The 23139-nt window shown below is 37.7% G+C and overlaps 4 protein-coding genes across 8 annotated transcripts; 3 read left to right on the forward strand and 1 right to left on the reverse strand.

The window, feature by feature from the left end:
• Positions 1 to 1071: 1071 nt before the first annotated feature.
• On the forward strand, positions 1072 to 2701 carry LOC131521754 (toll-like receptor 13). Its single transcript, XM_058746783.1, is given in 5 exon segments — positions 1072 to 1532; positions 1624 to 1688; positions 1690 to 1827; positions 2348 to 2456; positions 2621 to 2701. Coding segments are annotated over 5 exon segments (648 nt in total). The 5' UTR covers positions 1072 to 1208; the 3' UTR covers positions 2633 to 2701.
• A 2468-nt stretch (positions 2702 to 5169) lies between these two features.
• On the forward strand, positions 5170 to 12975 carry si:ch211-105c13.3 (uncharacterized protein LOC325758 homolog). The gene is made up of 3 exons (XM_058746918.1): positions 5170 to 5325; positions 10738 to 10865; positions 11269 to 12975. Exons 2-3 carry the CDS (start codon positions 10746 to 10748, stop codon positions 11425 to 11427), a joined length of 279 nt encoding a protein of 92 aa, XP_058602901.1. The 5' UTR covers positions 5170 to 5325; positions 10738 to 10745; the 3' UTR covers positions 11428 to 12975.
• Positions 12976 to 13189: 214 nt separating this feature from the next.
• s100t (S100 calcium binding protein T) lies at positions 13190 to 14991 on the forward strand. The gene is made up of 3 exons (XM_058748224.1): positions 13190 to 13507; positions 14240 to 14405; positions 14489 to 14991. The coding sequence occupies exons 1-3, from the start codon at positions 13428 to 13430 to the stop codon at positions 14663 to 14665; spliced, it is 423 nt and encodes a 140-aa protein (XP_058604207.1). The 5' UTR covers positions 13190 to 13427; the 3' UTR covers positions 14666 to 14991.
• On the reverse strand, positions 14726 to 22794 carry LOC131522601 (serine/threonine-protein kinase pim-2-like). Of its 5 annotated transcripts, none has more exons than XR_009266574.1 (9): positions 19172 to 19985; positions 18732 to 18797; positions 18341 to 18435; positions 18176 to 18226; positions 17614 to 17992; positions 17334 to 17510; positions 17141 to 17229; positions 16953 to 17024; positions 14726 to 14807 (listed from the first exon to the last, which is right to left on the reverse strand). XR_009266574.1 is itself a non-coding variant. In XM_058748221.1 (9 exons), the coding sequence occupies exons 2-9, from the start codon at positions 22140 to 22142 to the stop codon at positions 17013 to 17015; spliced, it is 930 nt and encodes a 309-aa protein (XP_058604204.1). In that variant the 5' UTR covers positions 22143 to 22164; positions 22685 to 22719; the 3' UTR covers positions 16492 to 17012. The 5 variants fall into 5 exon arrangements, 4 of the variants coding, with proteins under 4 accessions (XP_058604204.1, XP_058604206.1, XP_058604203.1 ...); XM_058748221.1 differs by lacking the exons at positions 14726 to 14807; positions 19172 to 19985 and adding exons at positions 22082 to 22164; positions 22685 to 22719 and having other exon boundaries at positions 16492 to 17024; XM_058748223.1 differs by lacking the exons at positions 14726 to 14807; positions 19172 to 19985 and adding an exon at positions 22685 to 22794 and having other exon boundaries at positions 16492 to 17024.
• Between the last annotated feature and the right edge of the window lie 345 nt (positions 22795 to 23139).

Here is a 23139-nt window from a genome sequence, read left to right on the forward strand (position 1 = left end):
CCAAGACTCCAAACTGCTACTATTAGGAAGGGGTCTATACGCAGACTGCAATATTATAGACCCGCTCACTGATCTGTCAGAGGTAGGCCTTGAAGTTAGATCTCTTTGTATTGTTGGTGATATTTCAAGCATTCCTGCTGATGCCTTTTCACACTTGCCTTCTTTGGAGGTCCTTCAAATAGATGGGACAAGACTGGAGAGGGTTCAATCTGGTGCCTTTTCCAGACTCCCCAATCTGAAGCATTTGTCGGTGCTTTTCAGTGATGCAGTTTGTAGATCTGTCACCGTGGAACCTCTCGCATTTTCTGGTTTGTCTAATTTGGAGGAGTTGTCACTGAGTGGTCTTAAGTTAGTCAATGTATCCAGCAGTATATTTGATCCGTTGGTTAGTGTAACCAGACTAGAGATTAGCAGAACTTGTGCACAGGACCTTAGTGATATTTTCTGTTATCTTTCGGATGGAATGTCCCATCTGAAGAACCTGAGTGTGATAGACAGTGGGATTTCAACAATTGAGACCAAAGGATGTCCAGGGGGATCAAAGACATGGCCTGTGGCTGTCCTCTCTGGGATACAAAACCTTTATCTAATAGGGAACAGTATCAAAATAATTCAAGCTAACTCTCTAGTTGCGTTTCAGAACCTCTCCAGCCTTTTTTTGGAGTTCAAAGGCGAGTCGCTGGATAGTATTTGGGAGTCTGGGATTGGAAAAGTCAATGAGTTGAGTTTGACAGGAACTGTAATAAAAAAAAATATCAACAAACTTCAAAGATTTGTGTCATCTGGTCACCAACCTTCATCTTCAATCCCTCAGCCTCTCAAGCTCATCAACCTGAGCTTTTCTAACTATACAGATGCTGGAAGCGTCTTCTGGAACCTGACAAGACTCCAGACTCTAGTGCTGGTAAACTGCCATCTGAGCTTCCTGTCCGAGAGTATGTTTAAAGACCTAACGTCTCTGCAGCTGCTGCGTCTCTACAGCAACAGTCCTCTGGTCTTGACTGATGGTTTGTTCGAAGCTCTTCCAGGACTAACAGCATTTGTTCTTGATAAAGTGGAGTTCCAGTGCAGTTGTGAAAATGGCTGGATTCTTGATTGGGCGGAGAGCACAGAAAAAGTGCAGGTGATCTTCTTGCAGAAGCAGAAGTGTGTCTGGCACTATCAGAAACTCAACTTCTTGGTAACCATGGAGAAGTTGTGTCAGACTGATGAACAGTATTTGCTATGTAGCCACAGCTGGAAGTGTTTGTCTTCTGCTGTCGGCAGCCGCTGGATATCGCTTTGCTCGCTGGCCTTCTGTAGTCTTCTTCTTCCGCCTGAGAGGATGGGTGGAGAGGAGGTTTGGTAGGCAGTGGCACAGGAGGAGGAGACGAGTCGAGGGGGCTGATGGAGAGATAGAGGAGATGCGGTATGATGCCTTTGTGTCTTTCTGTAGCCGAGATGAGGCCTGGGTCTTGGGGGAGATGGCTCCTCGACTGGAAGAACAAGGGAACCCAAGACTGAGGCTGTGTCTGCACAACAGAGATTTTGAGGTGAGGTTGAAATGAAGTTCTATTTGATCTTCTGAATGTGAAGTTGAGGTTGAGTTATGTTATCCATCATTTCTTGTGAAACATCTTTTAGGTGGGTAAAGATATCATGAACAACATCACTGAGAGTATTTACAGCAGTCAGTGCACTGTTTGTTTGTCGGCGGTATCTGCGCAGTGATTGGTGCAGTCTGGAGATGCGAGTGGCCACACACCGGCAGCTGGAAGAGCAGAAACACCGTCTCATCCTCATCTTCCTCGAACACATCTCTCCTTTTGCGCTTTCTGCTTTCCATCGGTAATTAGGATGAGATGGGAGAACATGCCCTACTTAAGAACAATGTGCATTTACTGTGAAACTGAAACATATTCAGAGATGAGTTTAGGAAGGATGACAATGGATCAATCAATATACACTAGATTTTTTTTAGACAGTAAAGACTTTTATAATATTACAAAAAATAAATAAATGTTGGTCTTTTGAACTTTCTATTTATCACAGAATATTGAAAAATGTGAATCTTTAAAATAGCATGGTTTCAAATTCAGCTTTGCCATTATACATGACTTTTTTAAAAGTATTTTAAAATTTTAAAAGTTATTTGAAATGTAATGTATTTTTGATCAAGTAAGTGCAGCTTTGGTGAGCATATGAAACGTCTTTCTTTCTTCAAGCTTTTAAACAATATTGTATTATTAGTATAAACTTGATACGATTAATAATTTAAGAGTTGCACTATTAATTTACTAAATCAAATATTGTATTAATTTTCTCATTTTATAAATCATGTAAATACTTTTATCATTCCTTTCCATAGTTTGGCCAGACTGGTGAAATCACGTACATATCTGGACTGGCCAGAGGATGAAGGTGACAGAGTGCATTTCTGGGATCGTCTAAGGAGGAACATTGCAGAGGAAGACAAGGTGAGTACAAAGAAGAAGCAGGAAACTGGCAGAAGTCTGAATGACACTGAAATTGGAGAGATACAAAATGACTTCGACAGCACAAACATCTAAACTGATGCTTCAAGAAAGAATCATGTTACAGGTATTAAACTATATTTGAATATATCTGAATTGTTTTACAGGAAGCTTCTTGAAACTACACCTGCTGTGTTCCTGCTTGAACACAACTGTCAAAAAGCAATGATAAAACAAATCTTATTACTCCATTTCATTACAAAAAAAATAAAAAATACTTGTTACATTTAGAAATGTGATGTGCTTTTTAAAAATGTGTCTCTGTATGATATTTATTCCTAATTATTCAAATGAAATTTTAAATTCATAAAAAGAATAAATTGTACTCATCACACGAGTGTAATGTCTAGTAATGTCTGAACATAAATTTACACTGTGCTACACAGAGTGCATATGTTAAACTTATTAATTCATAAACACTCAAGTGTAAAAGCACACAGTCCACCATTGGTGCTTAAAGTAATTTCAAAATAGAAATATTTTCAGTTCCCATTATGAATGTTCTTTTTTTCTTTTGTATTGTACCACTAAAGTGTGTTTAAATTCTTGAAAATAGTTTTGTAGACATACAGATGTTGTACCTATGAATGTTCCTCCACCTGTTACCTTGTGATGGTAATGTATACACTATTAATACCATGCTGCAAGAATTTTGGGTTTGGATGTAAATCTGGCAATACATTAATTCAAGTACTAGAGGGCGCTGTTACACAAAGAGGCTTGTTGTCTCTCTATCTCTCTCTCTCATTCATAAATAAACTATAACCTGATTAAGCACTATGAACCAGCATGTTTACACAGGGCAGTTTATAGTTTAAGTCTTTACTTCAGTGATATTTTTGATGAAATTCGTAAAACCACGATTAAAACAAGATCAACAGCTGTCTTTAATTTGCGCTTTGTCATAAATGCCATTTGACTGATCAGTCTTTGCAGCAAACAAGATTATTCCAAGCTGTTTAGAGCCCTCCAAAAATGCATTGGCAAAACTACTATAAATCAATGAATTTCTGTTAAAAAAAAAATTGCCAACATAATACCAGCAGGGTAGTAGTTTTTTTGTTTGTTTGTTTGTTTGTTTGTTTTGTCAGTCAATCAATTAATCATGTCATCTATAAAGCTGATTTGCAATACAGTTCTAAAACCATAAATCTTTCAAGAAGAGCATCTCACATCTGTGCTTACACAATACATTTTCTGGCATGGAAACGTCAGAAGTTACACCTATGAAGTTGAGCAACCTTCTTTACAACTTTGAAAACTGGGAGAAAATATTAAGTAAACAATTTCCTAATAAAAGTTAAATATTATATAACATAAAAGTTTGCCATTAAAATACATTTACAGGTTATGTTGTGTAATTATTATTATTATTATTTTTTTTTTTTTTTTTTACAATTATTTGATGCAGGAACTAGAGATATTAAGATTTAGGCTCAGATTATAGGTGTGTCCTGTTTCACAACATGTGCTAATCATGGTTTTAACAGTGTTTGCTTGACACAATGCGCTAGATTTTACATCCAGAAAAGTATTCTATGCCTGTCAAGACTTATCTTGGTCCCAAAATACTACCAATGGTGGCTACCCACATAGTTTAACTAAGACGGTAAATCCTAATAAGTGTGTTCTGATTGCTTAGATGTGCTATCCATGTGATATGAATGACCTCATATTCTAAATAAAACAATTAAGAAAGAAAAAAAGAAAGAAAGAAAAAAGTGGGGGATGGGGGGGGGTTGGGCTGGACAGATCAGATAGTTTCAGCCAGTAGAGGGACTCAACAGAATATTTACATTAAAATGTAAAAGAAAAAATATATTTTATTTGACATATTTAATGTTTCTAGTTTTGACTTTATAAACTGTTGAACGTTTGCTTTGTGATTAAAGCTTTAATGGCACTCACAGCCAGAAATTCTGGTGTATTGTCTGGCAATAATTATGATGGCAAACAGTACTCAAAGGCAAACAAAACCTACATTAATGTTGCATACATAGTACCAAACAAACACAGAGACTGTGGGCTTGGCGAACAGGGTGGAGGAGAACCACTGGACTGTGAGGATTTTGTCTTGGTAATTGGAAAGCACATGTTCCTGATAATTGTGTTCTGGTATGCTGTGCGCCCCGCAGCAGACAGCTTTCTCTCTCACATAGCTGCATTCTTTCTCTCTCCCGCCCTCACATATGCACAAACATAACTTCAGGCTGCAGAGAGAAAGTTACACCAAAATCAAAACTTTTAAAACTTAGATTTTGATCAATGTGGCAAAGTTGGCCAGAAACTTGGAAAAAAGTAACTATCTGACTAAGCTCTCAAGGTGTGGCTGGATGATGATCTCACTATGCTAGTTTCACTAAGCCTTTGTGCAACAGTCAAAAGCATGCTCCTACTTGTGACAGGCACACAGTTACTCACAGGTCATTCAGACATGGGCCATGCAGTTGGCACAGAACTCACCGCAATAAATCAGAAAGCAGAAAATGGCTATAGATGTTTAGAAGAAAAACGGTTCAAGTGGTGTTATTCACTTCCTAAACCTCTTCTCACCTCTCACCTCATTTTCCAGCGTGGTTATGACAGTACACTTTCAGGGGAGTTATGTCCACACAACACCTCTCTTGAGTAATAGCCTATATCCTGTTTTCCCCACCCATAAAGTTCTGGGTATACGCCCAGTGATTTGATGGGAAAAAAAAGCAACTTGGAAAGACTGGAATTCGCAGAAGAGGCATTTTTATAGGCATTGTACTGGCTTAAGTTAGAAGAGGCAAGAATCAGCAGAAGAAAAGTTTCCTTACAAAACTAGGTAAGCATTCTAATTTGATCCTAAGAGGTTTGTAGGACAACCCTATTGTTTATTTGATCAGATTCGTCGGTGTAGAATAAAATAAGATGCTTTCTTTTGGATATTATAACAATTTTAACCAGGAGTTTCTGTGTTTAAGGATATTCATCATTTAGCATGTTTTGTTTCGTAATCCCTGCTGAAAAAGGCGTTTTCTGGTGGTCTCTGTTTGCTGTTTTTTGTGGAAGTTGAAGTTGAGGGCACTTTTCTGCTGGTCAAACTGGTCTGTTAGCTGGTTTTAATGTGCTTGAAGTGTGGAACACAGAACTTTGGCATCAAGTTAACTGGGTTCCATAAATAAGCTTTCGTGCCCAATGCAAATGTGTCACTTTCCGTTTAATCCCACTCTGCGTGAATATTTCAGTCCTTACGCGCGAGTGTAGGCTCACTTGTCCGGTGACTACAAGTAGCCGATCCGATTCCCTATAGATGTAACGCAAGCCCTTCTCCCTTTACACCAAAGAAGAAATCAGAAACCTGGTATTTATTAATTCAGAGCGTTTTCTCAGAGCGCACGCGTGCAAATCTTCCGCGTGAGGTGAATAGATTCGCTGCTTATTATGCGCAGTTTGCTGTGATAAGCCCTGCAGTCGACCTTACGGGAGTTTGGGGGGAATGCACTCGATCCTTAACCGGACGAAGCCCGACCTCAATGTGTCAGCGGCGACGCGGCCACCAGAACGACGTTAATTATGAATACAGAGATAAAACAGCAATGGTGGGAGCTGCCTGATAACCCAGAGAGCTCGAGACAACTTGTTCACCGTTGCCTTCAAGTGCTGACAACCTGGTACAAGCTGAGGAAATGATTCACACCTCATGAAGAGAGAGAACAAGCTTCTTATTCTACGTTTACATAAATACATACGCTAGAAAAACGAACACTGCCACTAAATAAAAAATGTTCTTAAAGGGACAGTCCACGCCCAAAATTAAATTACGTCATCATTCACTCACCCTCATGTCGTTCCAAATGTGTCACTCTGTCGTCATTCACTTCACTGTGTAGAAATAAAAGATGATTGATATTACATATTAATATTACAAAGTAGCCTATAAATTCTCCAAAATGAGTAATGAGTACAATTAGTGATTTACAGCCATATTCATAGAATGGATAGCCTATCTAATAGCCTAAATGAAATACCAGTTATTTTAGGAATCAAATCATTCGGTCATGTTAGGGCAATGAGTTAACTGTGAGAGCTGTAAGGTATGAACGTCTTAAAGAAATAAGAGACGTGAACCACCTGTCCGCACAAGTGCAACAGTTCATGTGAGAGCTGAACATGAGAAATGTGAACAAAGCCTTATTCTTTCAGTCACTTTCTCAACCTCATTCTTTACATTTTCATCCAGTGATGGTTGGAAGTTTGACATTTTTTGGTAACATCAGGAAACAAGGGCAAACCACAGGTAGCCTGGAGGGACATCTAGAGGAGCAAGAATGGAATGCAGTTCATTGAAGAAAACAGTGAAAAGAGCACACTAACAGATGTGATTACACTACTATTGCATTTTTATTTGCCCAGTGATCAGAAAAATCATCCAGTTGATCTTGTTTAGGGGAGACAACATAGGTTTTATTCACAGTGTCACAACAGAGCAATTTGCTATTTGGGAAGCTACTGAACTTTCCAAGCTACAAGCTTAATAATGTTAAATAGCTACTGTATACTACAGTCAAGCTACTGTTTTGAACGGCAAACAGTTAAGGGGGAAATTTATTTTTAAAAATAAAAATCATTTTAAAAACAAATTGCCCTGTTAGCTCTTTGCAGTACATTTTCAAAACAGTAGACTGCAGTGTAGCTTCTTCAAAATATTGAAGTAGAAGAATTATATAACTTAACTAAATATGGCACAACCAGTGATTTTGAACGAATTAACACTTGGTTAGGTACAATTAACAGTATTAAACTTGAACAGGTAAATTTTATAATAGAATAACAACACGATAATTTACACAAGTGAGTCAGATTATGTATATTTAGGGGACTTGAATCAGTTAATCATTTTTAAAATCTGTTCATTTACATGAACCATCTGAACAAACTGATTCAGTTGAATGAATTGGACACTCTAACACCACAAATAATGGTACGTTTACATGACAACTAAACAGACAAGTTTTTCCTCTGCGTTTTAAAAGTTTTTAAAGACAACAATGTTGTCAAAACGATCCCCGTTCACACGGATCCACTAAAATGACTACAAATGCTGTTCTATTCATGCCAGGCCAGTAGTTGGCGAAGTCATTTTGTTAAGAAGCACATGTGCACATACTAATAGACTGAAGATATAATACGCATATGAACTTGTCGTCACCATTTTAACAAATTCACATTTTTGTAGTTTACACGTTAATGGGATCATTTTCAAAAGTTGGACTTTGAAACTCATTTTCAAGTTTTATTTTCAAGCCCCCAAAATGCCATTGTTGTGTATATAAATGGCCGAAACACATAAAAAAAAAAGTGTTCAGTTTTTATTTGAAAATGGTGTCGAGAAAGACAGAGGGTGGTTTAGGATGAATCGGTTTACAATAATGATTCAGACTTTCCAACAATATGAGATGGGACTATTTAGGATGAACCGATTCACTAAAATGAATTGCACTTTTCAAATAACAGAGGGGAGCATTTAGGACAAATCAATTCACTATAATAATTCAGACTTTCCAGTGATTTTTAGTTGAGAGGGCGTTTGTTTATTCCTTCAACTCAGCATTTAGTCGTGTCACACCGCTACTTTTTGGGTAAACTAACTCATTATTGGAAAAGCCTATTAGGCCTATAAAATCATCTGATCTTAATGCTGCTAAAAATGTAACAACGTAAGCTAGTATCGTGGCTACTTTTAGCTAATTCCAGCACTTAAAGCTGTTGTATTTAGCATTTTGTGGCACTTGCAGTGCCTTTCTGCATGTTTTTAGTGCTCGTTTCCACTTGGCAGCTGGCATGTACTGCAAAGTTCATGGGTTTGTTGACTTCTGAATTTCACAGCATTTCATTACATGACAGTTTGTTTGGGTCCCTTGGGACTAATCACTAGGAGCAACTATCAGTCAGCCTGTCTGATGTTTCTGCCTTAGTCTGACCAAGTCTGAGCTTGAGTATCACCTAATGAGCGCATCTCATTTAGAACAATGACAACATTTTTAAGACAAATACACTTCTCTCTGTGGTAAACACAAGCCTCACAGCTAAACACATGACTTCATTCAAATAAAATCTTTCCACAGCCACAACTACAGTAATTCAAATCCACACTGGTTGCTCATAAGAGAGAGGATTAATAATCATGATTATCAGTAAATTCCAGCAGGTCTTCCTCCAGTAATTTTCACCCAAGCTCTGCTCAGGCTTTTCTCTCTCTTTCTCTAATTAGGTTAATAGAGGGCCATCAGTAATTGGGAGGACGGCAGAGCAGTGGTGTAGTGTGCTAATGTTAGTGGTGTAGTGTAAGTATTCAGGTGTGACGTCTGTCAGATGGAAGATTTACCTGAAAGGGGTGGCCTATAGAATTACCCATACGTCACACGTACATTAAAATCACATTAATTTTGTGCGTGCATGTGAGTGTTGCAGCTCATCTCAAGGGAAAATACAGGCCTTGTTCAGACAGGCAGCGAAATCTGATTACTATATACACACAATATATGGGAAACATATTGGTTATCATCCAATAGTAGAGTTTTTTTTGGATTTATGAAATTGTGCATTGTCATTTTTATATTAAGATAACCTTTGATGTCATATAGGCTAATTCTCACTAAGCTAGTCAATTAAAACACTAATAATTTAATAAAATTGTTAAATATAATCTTCAGCAGGTCTCAAAATTATCTTTTTTATTCTCTTTTTTAAATTATTATCAAACTAGTATAGAATTTCAATATCAGCCATTCATGAATATTGTCCATAGCTTTTTTGGGTGAGGATTTGGTCCACATTGTAAAAAAAAAAAATATATATATATATATATATATATATATATATATATATATATATATATATATATATAATTTTTTTTTGAATCTGTAAATAAAACAAAGATTATTAGAGTACATGTACCAGCAAATACCATTTCAGTTTATCTACTTCAAATTTAAACATTTAATTAAATGTATTACTTTCAGTTTCCTTGTTATTATTTGTGAAATTTACCTGCAAAATATGAGTGAAAAAAGTTTTGAAGTAAATCCTACACTTCTTTTTTGTGTGTATATGTGTTGTTGTGGAATTGTGGCCTTCATTGGTGTTTTACTGTATCTTGTGTTTGTTATGGATAAGCTTGCTAAATGTCACTGGAAGGAAACCCAAATTAGATCATTAATTATTTGTTAATGCCAAATATGAGATAGGGTCTACAGTACAAGAATATGAAATGCAGTAGGTTACACATTATTGCTTTACTTTGTGTGTCAGTGGGGAAGATGAAAAGGGGTATTCATCCAAGAGGAAAGGCCTGTGCGAGTGGGCATCCTTCAAAGAGTGTGTATGGGCTTTTGTGTTTGTATGTTGTTGGATAAGAGAGAGAGTGTAACAGACATGTAGCAGGCAACCCCAGCGGTAATGTGAGCCTGTGGCCTGAGTGGATCGAATGTCCGTTAAAGATCACAGGTTCCATTGTCTTGTGGTATACACTCTACAGCTCCACACACTCTTCCTCTGCTCCTCTCTCCCTCCTCCCTTCTCCATGCTCTTTAATTATTCTAGCATCATCCCTCTCCTCAGGTCACTCATTTTCCAGTGCCTGCCCTTCCTTTGGTCATCCTGCTGCTAAAATGTCACTTACTAACATTAAGACTCCATCCTAAAAATAGATATTGCAGTGTTTTCCGATCTTTTTATCTCAGGTACCACCATAACCCCTTCAGTAAGTTTTCATCAATACCAAATGTATTGTATTGTATTGTATTATTATATTATGGACTTGTCGTCCGTCAGGTATTTACCTGTCTTTGGCCTCGGACACTGGAATAGGCCTCATTCCTGTGACCCTGGAAAATGGATTAGACTATATCATAATACATTATATTAAGTCATACTTTGTTTTTTAGGCTAGGCTTAACAAAGCTACATCAAATTATTTACTTATATTACTATTCATTTATAAGTACTCCCTGCAAATTACCTCCCACTGTTAAAAACTAATTTTCAAAGTTGTAAATAAAACACATTTCACAAGACTTACAATTTCTGTTTTCTACCTTGAAATTTCGTTTAGTTATTTGCCTTTCTTTGTAATTATTTGTGAAATTTATTTGCAATTTCTGAGTGAAAATCTTTACACCTAATGTTTTGAGGTTGTGACAGGATGAAAACTGAATCTTGGTTTAGAATGTATGTTCTTCTCTCCTTTATACAGTTACAAATATGGAGGGTGCCGTTAAAACAGTTGTTATGCAGTTCCTGTCTTCAGCACGGGGAAAAGAGAGCCTGGGTGGGAAGAGCTTCCAAAAGTTAGTCCAGAGTCAGCTCGGAAACATCCTGAGCGTAAGTAACAAATCTCTCATTTTACTCCATTTAGTTGATGCATAACATGTCCATAGACTACAAGATAAAGATTTTAGGTTTAATGTATGCATGTATAAGTGAGTATGTTTGCTAAATTTAATCAAACTTTTGCCCTCATTGGTTTATTTTAGGTGGTCCTGTCATGTGACAATTAAATTAAAATGACAAATATTTCATAATCTCTCAATTAATATGAGGTCATAAGTGCTGCATGCAGAATTAGCTAAATTAATTCAAAGTAAAAGTAATTTAGATGAAGAATTAAGCATGTCGCACTACAGAAAAAAAAATGTCAAGACTGCACTTCATTGGCTGTCTGTGTTTGGCTTGATTGGGCAATGCTAAATAGTTGATGATTTCACACTCTTTCTGTCTCTCTCAGGACACTGACAGTTCTTCAGCAGTGAAGGACATGATGAAAGGCCTGGATGACAACCAGGATGGGAAGGTCAGTTTCCAGGAGTACCTGACGCTGGTGGGCTACCTGGCCAACTCACTGAGTGAGCAGAAAGCACAGAGCAGCGCAGCCGGTGCACCATAAGAAGCCCCAAAGCATCCATGACCCTTGGGTTGATGACACTGACAATCATTTGTAATGTTGGAGTCTTGCACCAGTAATGAGAGACTGGGGCTAGTTGTCACAATTTTTTACTTATTAAAAAGTTTTCAAGGTTATACATGCATAACAAAACACAACTCCTTAGCCCTTGTGACTTCCTGTTGTAGCAACTAGCCCTGGTCTCCAATGCAATATAAAATCTGCAATGATCTGAAAACACTTTTAAAGTCTCTGATATTACAATGAAATTATAAATCTGTTTACATGTACTCGCATTAATGAATTTATAAAACAATGTCTGACCTGTGGCCATGTACAAGTGCTAAATCAAGGAACTTTTTGTTGCATAAGTGTTTGCTTTTTTTTTTTTTTTTTGTTATTTTTGCTTTCCATGTAAACAGGTTTTCATTTCTAAGCTCATGTGTTTTCATATATGATTTAATTATTTTACTGGGAACAAAATATGCTTGATTAGTGCAAGGCATAACTGATGAATGCAAGCCATCAAATATACTAAAAACAGAGTCAACGTCAATGTTGTACACATCAGATTTGTCCATTTAAAAAAGTGAAATTTTACACAACTGGAGAAATGTTTTTGTATAACCTTTCAATTAAAATATGGAAATAATGACAAAATTAAAATTTTAGTCATCCTTTAATTTTCAGACATGCAATACAAGCTAAACATCGTGGTTTTCTGGGTACAGCCTGTGCCCTAGCATGAATACATGTTTTTATGTGTACACATTTTGTCAGTGTCCTTTGAATTTGGCCATTCGTGTGTTTTCAGTCCCAAGCCTTGGCTGGCATGTGTATGGACACCGTTTGCTTAATGATGAATTAACACCTGTGCAGCAGTATCAGGTGTGACAGGACAACACACACACACACACGAGATTATCAGCACCTCTAAAGACCCTTGGGTTGTGAGTAACTACATTTGTGCCATGTAACCTTGTTTGGCCTGTAACATAATCAGTCCTCAGGCACCTGACCCCATTTTATGGCTTATGTGCCATGATGCTAATAATTGTAGAAAAGTGCATCAAGAAATTAATTACAATTATTTAAACATATACTTACATATATAAATGTGTTAGAAAGATAGATAGAATTACACCATTAAGAAGCTTAACCAGTCGCTAATTATATTATATAACCTTTAATTACATAACTTAAATAATATAGACATTAAAATATTTAAAAATAATAGTTTCTTTATATGCATAAAGCATATTTTAAGGCATAACTGCTGGTAATGTTGTATTTCTATAGCTCGGCTGATTTTCATTATAGCGATGTTTGTATCTAAGTCATCAATTACAGCAGATAAATCATTTAGTTCGGGGTGCTAAACCATCACGTCTCTAAAAGTTTAATGTGACAAGCACCGGTACATATAACTAACCTTTAGGATCAAACATATCTATTTACCCAAAAGCTCTTCTTTCAGGTGAGTCCAGGTCTTCAGTGCATGTTTATATACATGAATGTCATGTTGTATCATTAGATAAGCTTGAAAACATGACTGGTAACATTTAATGACACAATAAAGTCCATTACATGTACATTTTAAAGAAAATTGCCTCAAATTGATTCATTCAAATCTTATGTTGATACATGTAGTCACGTGTATATATATATATATATATATATATATATATATATATATATTCATGATTCACAAACTGAGTTAACTGAGTGTCGATCAATAAAACAAAACATCCGTTATGTGGCTTGTTCTCATTTGCTCAAGTTACCGTCTAACGCAGAGAACTTTCTCTCTTTCAATTACGACGATCAACATCACATTTACTCCTTTATATAACACTGTTTTCGTATTTTTTCTTGCATTGTGAATGTGTAAACAGAGAGGACAAGAGGTGGGAAATAGGTAGGCAGAGACAAATGAAGGATGGATGGAGGAAGGGAGGAGGGGTGTAAGGTATGATGGGAGGAGGACCAAGTAGGTATATAAGATGCTGCCCATCGCCTCCCGTCTTCACCAGCATTCATCTCTCCTCAAGGAACAGAAGAGCAACAACCTTCTAACAACAAGGTAAGGGAAAGACATGGATGGATGGAAGAACAGACAGTAATTGTACATATTAGTTCGATTTTGTGCTGCCTGATATTTCTAATGAGCTTCTGGACAGAACATGCTTGGTCAGATCATGTGCAAAAGAAAAGTTTGACATTAACGAGCTGCGATTGGACAACATTCTTTAACGCGGTTCTCTACCTCAAGTTGTGCGTGGCTTGTGACTCATCTCTATAAAGTATCAGGAAGCTTTTCTTCTCCACTGAAGTTATTTTTGGCAACACAACCCAATATATTTATCAGTTCATCCATCAGGACAGGGCTAAGCTCAAACCGAGGGCAGTGCTTGGTTAAATATGCGTGTGTGTGTGTGTGTAGTGAGTTGTGGGCACTGAGATTGGCTCGGATTACACTTGGCCAAGTAACTTCCTCCCCAGGTTCGGAGTGTTTTCTCCAGTTTAGGATTTCACCCTTATCAGGCGAGTCACATTTCCCTTCTGTAGTTAAGTTAAGCCCCTTGTAGGATGATCTGGAGAGGGAAGGAGGGGTCAAAGCGTGTTGAGCGGAGAATGTTACTGCTCCTTTTGCAATGTTTTTACTGTTGTGGTCTGACGAAAATAAGTCTGCCTTGTGCTTTTAAATATTTAAAAATGAGCCAGAAATACTCCCCCTAAAGAAAACCTTTTGTGCATCCTTGAGTGCATTTATAAGTCTAAACACAGCCGCTCGCCAATAAATCTTTCTTTCCAGAATGTCTAATGTTCTAAACTCAGAGAATGCCTCCACACTGGAGAGCGCCATGCAGCTGATGATCCAGACGTTCCACAAGTACTCTGGAAATGAGGGCGACAAATATACTCTCAGCAGGCAGGAACTCAAAGAGATGCTAACGCAGGAGCTGGGCAACTACCTTGGGGTAAGGAGAAAACAGAGTTTTGATTTCTTTGCGAAAGTCAGATGTTTCTGAATAACTTTATCTGCGTCTCTCTTGCTCCACAGAATGCACAGGATAAGGATGCGGTAGATAAAGTTATGGGAGACCTGGATTCAAACAACGATGGTGAGGTGGACTTCACAGAGTTCGTCATCCTCGTTGGTGCCCTCACTGTTGCCTGCAACGACTTCTTCCTCGAGTATCATGAAAAAGATGAAAAGAAGGCTGAAAAGAAAGAGTAGAGTTGCATTTCTCTGAACAAAAGCCAACACATGACCAGCGAATGATGATGAGGGGGAAATGAGGGGAGTGTGTGTATGAATCTTCCTTACTGATACTTTAAAAGTTTCTTGTCATCTCTGCACATCCTGCATCCATGCAATCCTGGGTACACAAAATGTTCTATGAGACACAACATGTTTCCAACCCCTGAACCTATTAGACGCATTAGGAATGAGATTGTGACATGGTCTTTGTTGAATATGTGAATATGTGTTTCTTCCTATCTTTTGTTTTTTTAACAATTGGAGTTGTTGATTTTAAAATAATCTCTCCATATAACAATAAACCGCAGATTTAAAAATAAATAAGTGAAGTTGGTGTGCTTTTTTCACAGCAAGTGCAGTGGCAGGGTGTTTGTTAATGAACTGACGAAAAATGGGGTATAATTAACGACTTTAATTAAAACATTAATGAAAATGTAATGAGAAAAAACACAGGGCATTAGCAGTAGGTCTTTTTTTATTTTAGAAAGAATGATTGTTTGAACTTATCCAATTAGTCAGTAATGAGTGAATTTCCCATACGCAACTTCCGAAACGCACTAAAATATGTGCAATGTATAGCTAACTATAAAAGGTTCTCAAATGTGAAGCACCAAACTTTAACGAGTTCTCAAATCTTGCACACATTCAAATATACAGTAGGCCTATATTGTACCACATTGACGATTGTCACGACAACCAATGAGGAAGGGTTGTGTGGAGTTTCTGTACTGAAGTAAACAATTTTTTTGGCACGCGCCAGATTCAAATTGTAGATTTTGAATGAATGCAAATTAAATTACAGTCCGTGTTTACATAAAGCAGTTGAATAAATTCAGAAGACTTGGAATAAACCACACATCATGGACAACTTCTATCATAAAGATTATAAATACTACTACTAATAAAAAACGAATCTGAATGGCCTAATTTTACAAAAATAAATATATTCTCACACTATGGCAAAACAAAAGTGTATTGAAAATGTTTTTAGCTAATAACTCAGGAACTGTGTGATAGACTCAGATTTCTTTTTATGAATTCTTGCTTTAACCCTGAAAAAGGGTATATTTAATTTTATTGATTATCGATAAACTAATTTTAATTTGATTTTTTTTTAAAAAACACTTTTTTGAACTCCGAAGAAACCGTTTGGTCAGATCTTCACCAAACTTTGTAGGTCAGCTCTAGACCTTGCTGGCAAAATGAATTTTGATTTTGTTTAGCAGATACAATTTTTTTATATTTGTCTGGTTTGACCCATTATGACTAACATGCATGCACAAAGTTAAAACTTCGCAAACCTTGTCCATATGGAGAACAGGTCATTTTGAAGAAACAGGTTTAGTTTCATGAATTTTGAAGCTGTATATTAAATTTAGGTATAATTGGTTAGGATGCGCTATAATATGTTTTTGCTAATAACTTTGGAACCATCATAGTTAAACAATCAAAATTCACAATAACAATTCTACTGATTCTTTCAGTGTCCCCGAATCAGTTGATTGACTATTTCTGCAAAAAGCATTGCTAAGATATCAGTTAACTGATGGCCTTTTTACAAGCTGATGTATATCTGCTGAATGCAATGTCCAAGTTTAACGAAACTGGACACACAACAGACAACAGATCATCCTGAGGAGGTTCATAAAATTCTGGGAATGGGGGACATACAACTGCAAAACCACTCTAACTCCACAACTGTATGATCCATTAAGTTAAAAACTGGTATGCACCTTCTATGTTGGATGTCCATATCCTCTAACATATTCTCTAATATGACGCAGTCACCACAAAAACTCTCTTATATACTTTATTATATTTTTTCTTACCAGGTTTTTTATAAATTCAATTATCTTATTAAATTATACTTATCTTATAAACTTCTACACTTATCTATCTTATACACTTATAAACGTATCTATCTTATACACTTATCTTACAACTTCTACACTTATCTATCTTATACACTTATAAACTTATCTTATACACTTATCTATCTTATACACTTATCTTTAAATGTATAGACTTATCTATCGCATACACTTAAACACTTGTCTATCTTACAGATTTACCTTATACACTTATCTTACAAAATGTCTTACTAATTTTCTAGAAGTATATATAAATTTAAAAGCTATGCAAATAACTATTACAAGTCGAGGCAGCAAACGCTACCAGGACATGCCGGCCCTCATAAGATGGTAAGGCTTGAGTGGAGGGATGGAAAAGCCACTTATATCAGCCCGCCAGATGCAAAGCTTACTGAAGATAGAAAACAACAGGTTGGCTGTGACAGGAGTTGTTTTCTTAAGTTCTTCGTGTCTTACTCCATGACCTGATTAAAAAAATAAGTAAATCAGCATTAATAGTCTAAATACATTACAAATTTGATTTGGCAAACCAAACCAAAAATGACAAAAAAAACCATTTAGCTCATCTTAGACTTAGTACCTGAAACCAGTCATGGAGATGCATCTTCTCCAGATGGATCCTCCGCTGTGGATCAGACTGCAGACATGAAGAAATCATCTGGCAGCATTCTGTCCAAAAAGACGAGAGACGTTTGATTTATTAGCTTATTCTTTACACCTGCTCTCTTTCAAGCTATGGGTCTGTTTTGTGTGATTTAGAATACAGATCTTACCTTGTGACAGGCCAGGTCTGGTCCAGCTCCTCTTACTGATCAGATCCAGGTCGTATTCTGTGGGATAATATCCGCACACCATCATGAACAGGAGGATCCCTAGCGACCACACTGTTGTCGGCTTTGCATGGTATCTGCCATTCACGGTGACCTCTGGTGGACAGTATATTTTTGTGCCTGGAGGAAAGAGGTTTTGTCCATTTAACACATTTCCACATCATGTTGACTATATAGGATGCAATTCTGTGAGATAATTAACAAAGCAGTTCATAACACATACCACTGAAGACTTTGTAGCCAAATCTCTTCATTTGCACACCACACCCAAAGTCAATCAATTTCACCTCCATGGTGTCCTGGTTTACCAGCAGGTTCTCCATTTTTATGTCCCGATGAAAGACACCACGCTTGACACAAATGTTAGCGGCTTCAATGACCTGCCGCATGATGTTTCGTGCCGTCCCCTCATCAAGACTCTCTCCGTGGAGCTTTACGAAACTTTTTAAATCCATGCAGGGCATGGGCCGCTCCAGGACCATAATGAAGTGGTCTTCGTTGTCCTCCCAGTCCAGAATTTTTATGATCTCAGGAGCTCTGGGGTTTTTATTGGCCATGAGTGTCAGGCCTATCTCCATTGGGATGCCTTCGGGATGACCAGGCTAGAGGAAAGGAAATATGATGCTTAGATGGAGATGGTTTCCCAAACAATGACTTGGTTCACAAATCAGAACAGTTTGCCTATTGAGAACTCATTTGTATTCTGTGATTAATATTAATAAAAGATGTAATAAATTGAAAACAGTGACTGAGAAGCAGTAATATAGAGAGCGCAGGCTTCTCACCACTCTGATAAATGGCATGTTTGGTGACTTCACTGAAAATTTCACAGCCACCTGATCAACAAAACAAAACAAAATTAACAATTAGCATGTGCACAGAGGTCATATTGGTCTAGTCATTAATTCTGAAGAGATGAGTAAAGTTTTGTAAGTAAAAGAAATTGAAACCTCAAGTCCATCTTTGCAGCGTGTCCCTTCGTAGACGAAGCCAAATCCTCCCTGACCCAGTTTTGGGCCGATTTTATAATGGCTGCGGATGTGGCCTATTAAAAGATAAACAATTGCAGTTAGTATGAAATACAATTATATATATATATATATATATATATATATATTATTTCACTGTAAAAAAAAATAATAATAATGAACTTAGGTGTTTGTCACTTACAAATTAAATTACATTAAAATGAGTTGAATCTTGTATAACACAAAAAAGCTAAAAATTGAAACTTATTTTTATGATTTAACGTAAAAACACATCATGATTCATTGATCATTGTTTACATTGTTTATAATTCATATTAACATTTTATAATTCTTATGGATTTATTATTCTTACCTTTGCCTGGGACATTCTGCTCTCGCTGTTCCTCAGCAGGAACAGGGTGGACTTTAGAAGCTGGAGCTATAATATCAAATCAAATAAATCAGTAAAATAACATCTCAAATTAGAGTGGTTCTTCATATAGGGGCACATTTGACTTGATATAAAATTAAACTTCTCTCAACAATTTGAACTGATTTAATCAATGTTTAAGCTCTGACATGCTGACTGGTTTGGTAATGACACCTAATAAAGTTATTCTCAGATGCTCTGACGACCTTGCTCTCAAAAACCTTTAATTTAATTTCTGAACTGTCACTGTAAAATGTTTGGTGTGATAATGACTGCAGTGTTTTGGGAAAGTGATTCTTAATTTAAAAAGGAAGCTAAACAGAAGTTCCTGTAATTGAAGAATCAGCCTAAATTCAAAACATGCCATGTTGATGTGATTGTACCATCGGTAAATGTCTGATATGATCCGGCTTCTGCCTGGTACTTATTCTCAGCTTTAGCCAGATCATATTTAGTGGCTCTCCGGTGAGGAAAGCAGAGAGCTGGCCCCCTCCAGAAGCTCTTCTTTTTCCTTTTCTCCTCTCTTTCTGCCCCCTTTCCTCCATCAAAACCACCAGCAACAACGGGAACCTCATCAGGCCGATGAGGAGGATGGTTCTCCACCGTGTTACAAGTGTGTTTGAGAAGAACACATGGTTCTTGTACACACTCCTTCTCAATCATTTTTTTCAGTCGTGAAAGTAATCTCATGATAACAATATTTATCACTCGATAAAAGTCTGACAGCAACCAGTTGATCAATCTACACTCCGACACTTTAACCCACAAAATGAGCAAGTTCCAAGCCTAGGCGAGACGTTCTAAATGTGACGTCACAACAGCTTGCGCAGAGGAGCTGAGATTAGAGAAAAAACATTTAAAAAATGCATCAAGTGAATGCTTGAATCTGATTGGCCGACGAACGTTCTAACTGTGCGTTCACACCAGACGCGACTTGCGCGAATAAATCGCGCTATTCGCGCGTAGTTGGACGCTTGAACATTTTGAGTTTACTCGCTTCATTCGCGCGTGAAATTCAAGTCACAACAGACGCGAATTCGCGTCAAGGAGGGGCTTCTGCCAGGCGGCTCCAGTCTCATTTCACTACACTGGTCCAATCACAAATAACTATTTTTTTACTATACTATTGTGAGTGTATTTGCAATAGGATATAATTAGAATGAATGTACAAATGTTTGCCATAAGTAGCCTATTCTAGTCTTAACATAGAAATAATATTTTTATGTAACAAATAGGCTATAAATCTATTATTTATGTTGTGCACAAAGTAACACACCAAGCAAGATCCTTTTTATTCCTGTTTCTATAAAAGTACGAAGATGTATCGTACAGCTCCGGGTATCCATATACAGCGACGATGATTTTGTCCTCCATTGTTGTTTCGGATTTCTGCCTCCCTCGCTACGTCATAATCACGTCACTACTAGAGAAAGCTCCTGATTGGTTAACGCGGCGCGAATTTTCGCCAAAATTCAGATTTTTCAACTCAAACGCCCAAAACGCTCAATTCGCGCCGCCTCATTCGCGCGATTCGCGCGAATCGCGCCGCAAGATGTCTATTCGCGTCTTTGCATTGACTTAAAGGTCCCATGGCATGAACATTTCACTTTATAGAGCTTGGCAACCGACGTCACTGCGCAGTGCATTCTGGGACGTAAACAAGAGGGCGCCGCCATATTGTGAGGCCACATCGGGCGAGACTTAAAACAACCACATGAAAAACAATGTTGAAAAGTCGATTAAAAGAACAAAATGTACTATACAGAGACAAACTTCTAACGGACGCAAGAAAACGGTACCTGGAAAAGATGGCCAACCACCCGCACCTATATTTTTGCCTGATTTTGATTTAGATAACCGCACCCGATCGTCACATTCAGGGTTCATATACGATCATGAAAAACCTGGAAAAGTCATGGAATTTTAAAACAGCAATTTCCAGGCCTGTAAACTTTTGGAAAAATAAATAAAGCCAGAAAGTTTTGGAAAAGTCATGTTTCACAATTCTATGTACAGTAGAATTATGCTTAATCAGGTCCTGAATTTCGGTGTGGGATTGCGCATATATTCCTGCAGCTTTCGACTTTAAAATGAGGGAAATTCCTGCAAAACATTTATTCAATATAGCGTGTAGTTTAGATGAGTAAATAAATTCACACAACCAGTCATTTGAAAGCGTGAGTGATTCAGCTGCACCGCGTCCTCTCTCTTGGACCTTCTCTTCACATCTGCTGCACGCTGCGATACAAGACTTTAGCTCGCGTTTCGGTACAGTTGACAGAATTGTCAATTGCCTAATCATTGTTGCATCGTCACAGAAATGTATTATTTGCACGTCTTTTTAAGTCTTTCGGTACTCGTGCGCTCCAGAGGCACTTTTCTGTGCGCTGCAGTCACATCCAAAGCGTGCGCTGCGAACAAACAAACACAGCTTGTTGCGCTTAAGTGGCCAAATACACACAAAATAATGTCAAAATGGTCGTCCTGGTGAGTATCCTAAGCATTGTCGGTTTTGTCTTAAGTTGGGAAAGAAACCGCATATGTATAAGTATTGGATCCGTGAAACAGGTCTTGTGACAGCATGACAGCTGTGCCGTCTGTCATTAATGTTAATCAAACAACAAAAGACAGAAGAAATCCCTCACTGCTCTTGACTAAATAATGTTTTGTTGAATAACTTTAATATGTTGATTTATACTTTATTCAATTTCTGTAGCCTATTTAAAACAGGTTCATATTACAACTTCCTCGGCGCGTCGCAACAAGTGGCCTCACAAAATGGCGATTTTTCCCATCAGCCACCGCGGCGCTAGAGCAGTGACGTCACGCCCCCATCCCCTATGAGGTTTTTTAACATTAATATGAGTTCCCCTGGCCTGCCTATGGTCCCCCAGTGGCTAGAAATGGCGATAGGTGTAAACCGAGCCCTGGGTATCCTGCTTCGCCTTTGAGAAAATGAAAGTTCAGATGGCCCAATCTGGAATCTTCCCTTTATGTCGTCATACGGGGAAAGGTTACCTCCCCTTTCTCTGCTTTGCCCGCCCATGAGAAAATGAGCTACTACCGTGCGAGGCGAGCGCAATATTTTTTTTTCCTCGAGAGACATCATGGCTTGCAAACGAGCGAAGCGTGACAGTTGCTCAGTGTTTGGATAAACAAATGAACACCAAAGTATTTTTTTAGTTCCTTCATCCGAGCCTATGGCTAGCATTAGCTACATGATAATAACTGTAACAGCATACATAAACAAATCAACTAAAGTACCGTATCCAGACACAATATTTTAAACTAACCATTCGGAGACGTCCTGCTGTAGCCGCTGAGTTGCAACTTCTTCATCCGGTGCTTCTCCATCCGGATCAGATTCTGGGTCAAACTGAAAAGCTTGAATGACTGCGTGTCTATGAGCCACTGCGATACATCCACTGTCAACATTAGCGCATGGTAGCGCAATCTGGTTAAGGCCACACACAAGCGAGGTAACAAACGGCGCTGTTCGTGAAGAAAATAAACTTGATGTTTCACTAGAGACATTGCTGTCGAACACTATATTGAGAGATGCAAGTCTCTCTCTCTCATAAATTATGCTGCGTTCACGCCATGTAATTCCTAGATGAAAACACGTGATGTTCAACTAGGTATTCATGTCCTTGGACTGGGGATTATCCGTTTCTATAGCGACAGTCAACAAAATGAACCCGCGACCGCGTAAAGTTATTGGCAGCTGTAAAACACATTACATTTGTATGCTACTGGCTGCTAAATATTGCAGAACACGGAAACTGTGTCAGGCAAAAAAATAATTACAAACCGTTTGTTTGTTATTATTAATGGTGGCGATAAATATTGCTAACCTAAACAAACAACAACAAAATAATAAGAGTATGAATACTTACATAATGTTTTTATATTATAGTACATTATAGTAGCCTATCTATGTATCCATTTCCCCCTTTTTTAGAGCAGTATAGCTTTCTTTGAAAGCGCCGCCATTTTTCGCTGGTTCAGTTGAGGTGCAGCGGTCACGTGGTACAAACCGTAGCTCTCAGAAAACTCCCAGTTCACAAATTGTAATTACGATTTCTACGAGGACGTGAACGATTTTTACAAGTTGGTATCTGGTAATTACGGTTATTACGATATGGTGTAACTGTACTGCATTAGTCTGCTATCAAAGGTTCAAGCCTCCTTTACTAGGTTTAAAATGACGCTTTGGAATTAGCAACGGAGGCGTTGGATGAGATAAGGAAGAAATTAATCCAATTAATCACAATAGCGATTTAAATAGAAAAACCGGACGAATGCCTTGAAATCATCTGATCGATGTCTTGAGGTGTGGAAACCGTATAAG

This window comes from Onychostoma macrolepis, chromosome 16 (assembly GCF_012432095.1).
Source record: "Onychostoma macrolepis isolate SWU-2019 chromosome 16, ASM1243209v1, whole genome shotgun sequence".
NCBI classification, from domain to species: Eukaryota; Metazoa; Chordata; class Actinopteri; order Cypriniformes; family Cyprinidae; genus Onychostoma; species Onychostoma macrolepis.

Coding starts and splice junctions, on each gene's coding strand:
- si:ch211-105c13.3 (XM_058746918.1), top strand. CDS start 10,746: ATGGAGGGTGCCGTTAAAACAGTTGTTATGCAGTTCCTGTCTTCAGCA. Junction 10,866..11,268: donor AGCTCGGAAACATCCTGAGC/GTAAGTAACAAA, acceptor TGTCTCTCTCAG/GACACTGACAGTTCTTCAGC.
- s100t (XM_058748224.1), top strand. CDS start 13,428: ATGCTGCCCATCGCCTCCCGTCTTCACCAGCATTCATCTCTCCTCAAG. Junction 13,508..14,239: donor AACAACCTTCTAACAACAAG/GTAAGGGAAAGA, acceptor CTTTCTTTCCAG/AATGTCTAATGTTCTAAACT. Junction 14,406..14,488: donor AGCTGGGCAACTACCTTGGG/GTAAGGAGAAAA, acceptor CTTGCTCCACAG/AATGCACAGGATAAGGATGC.
- LOC131522601 (XM_058748219.1), bottom strand. CDS start 19,478: ATGAGATTACTTTCACGACTGAAAAAAATGATTGAGAAGGAGTGTGTA. Junction 18,436..18,731: donor GCAGAATGTCCCAGGCAAAG/GTAAGAATAATA, acceptor ATCTTTTAATAG/GCCACATCCGCAGCCATTAT. Junction 18,227..18,340: donor GCTGCAAAGATGGACTTGAG/GTTTCAATTTCT, acceptor TTTGTTGATCAG/GTGGCTGTGAAATTTTCAGT.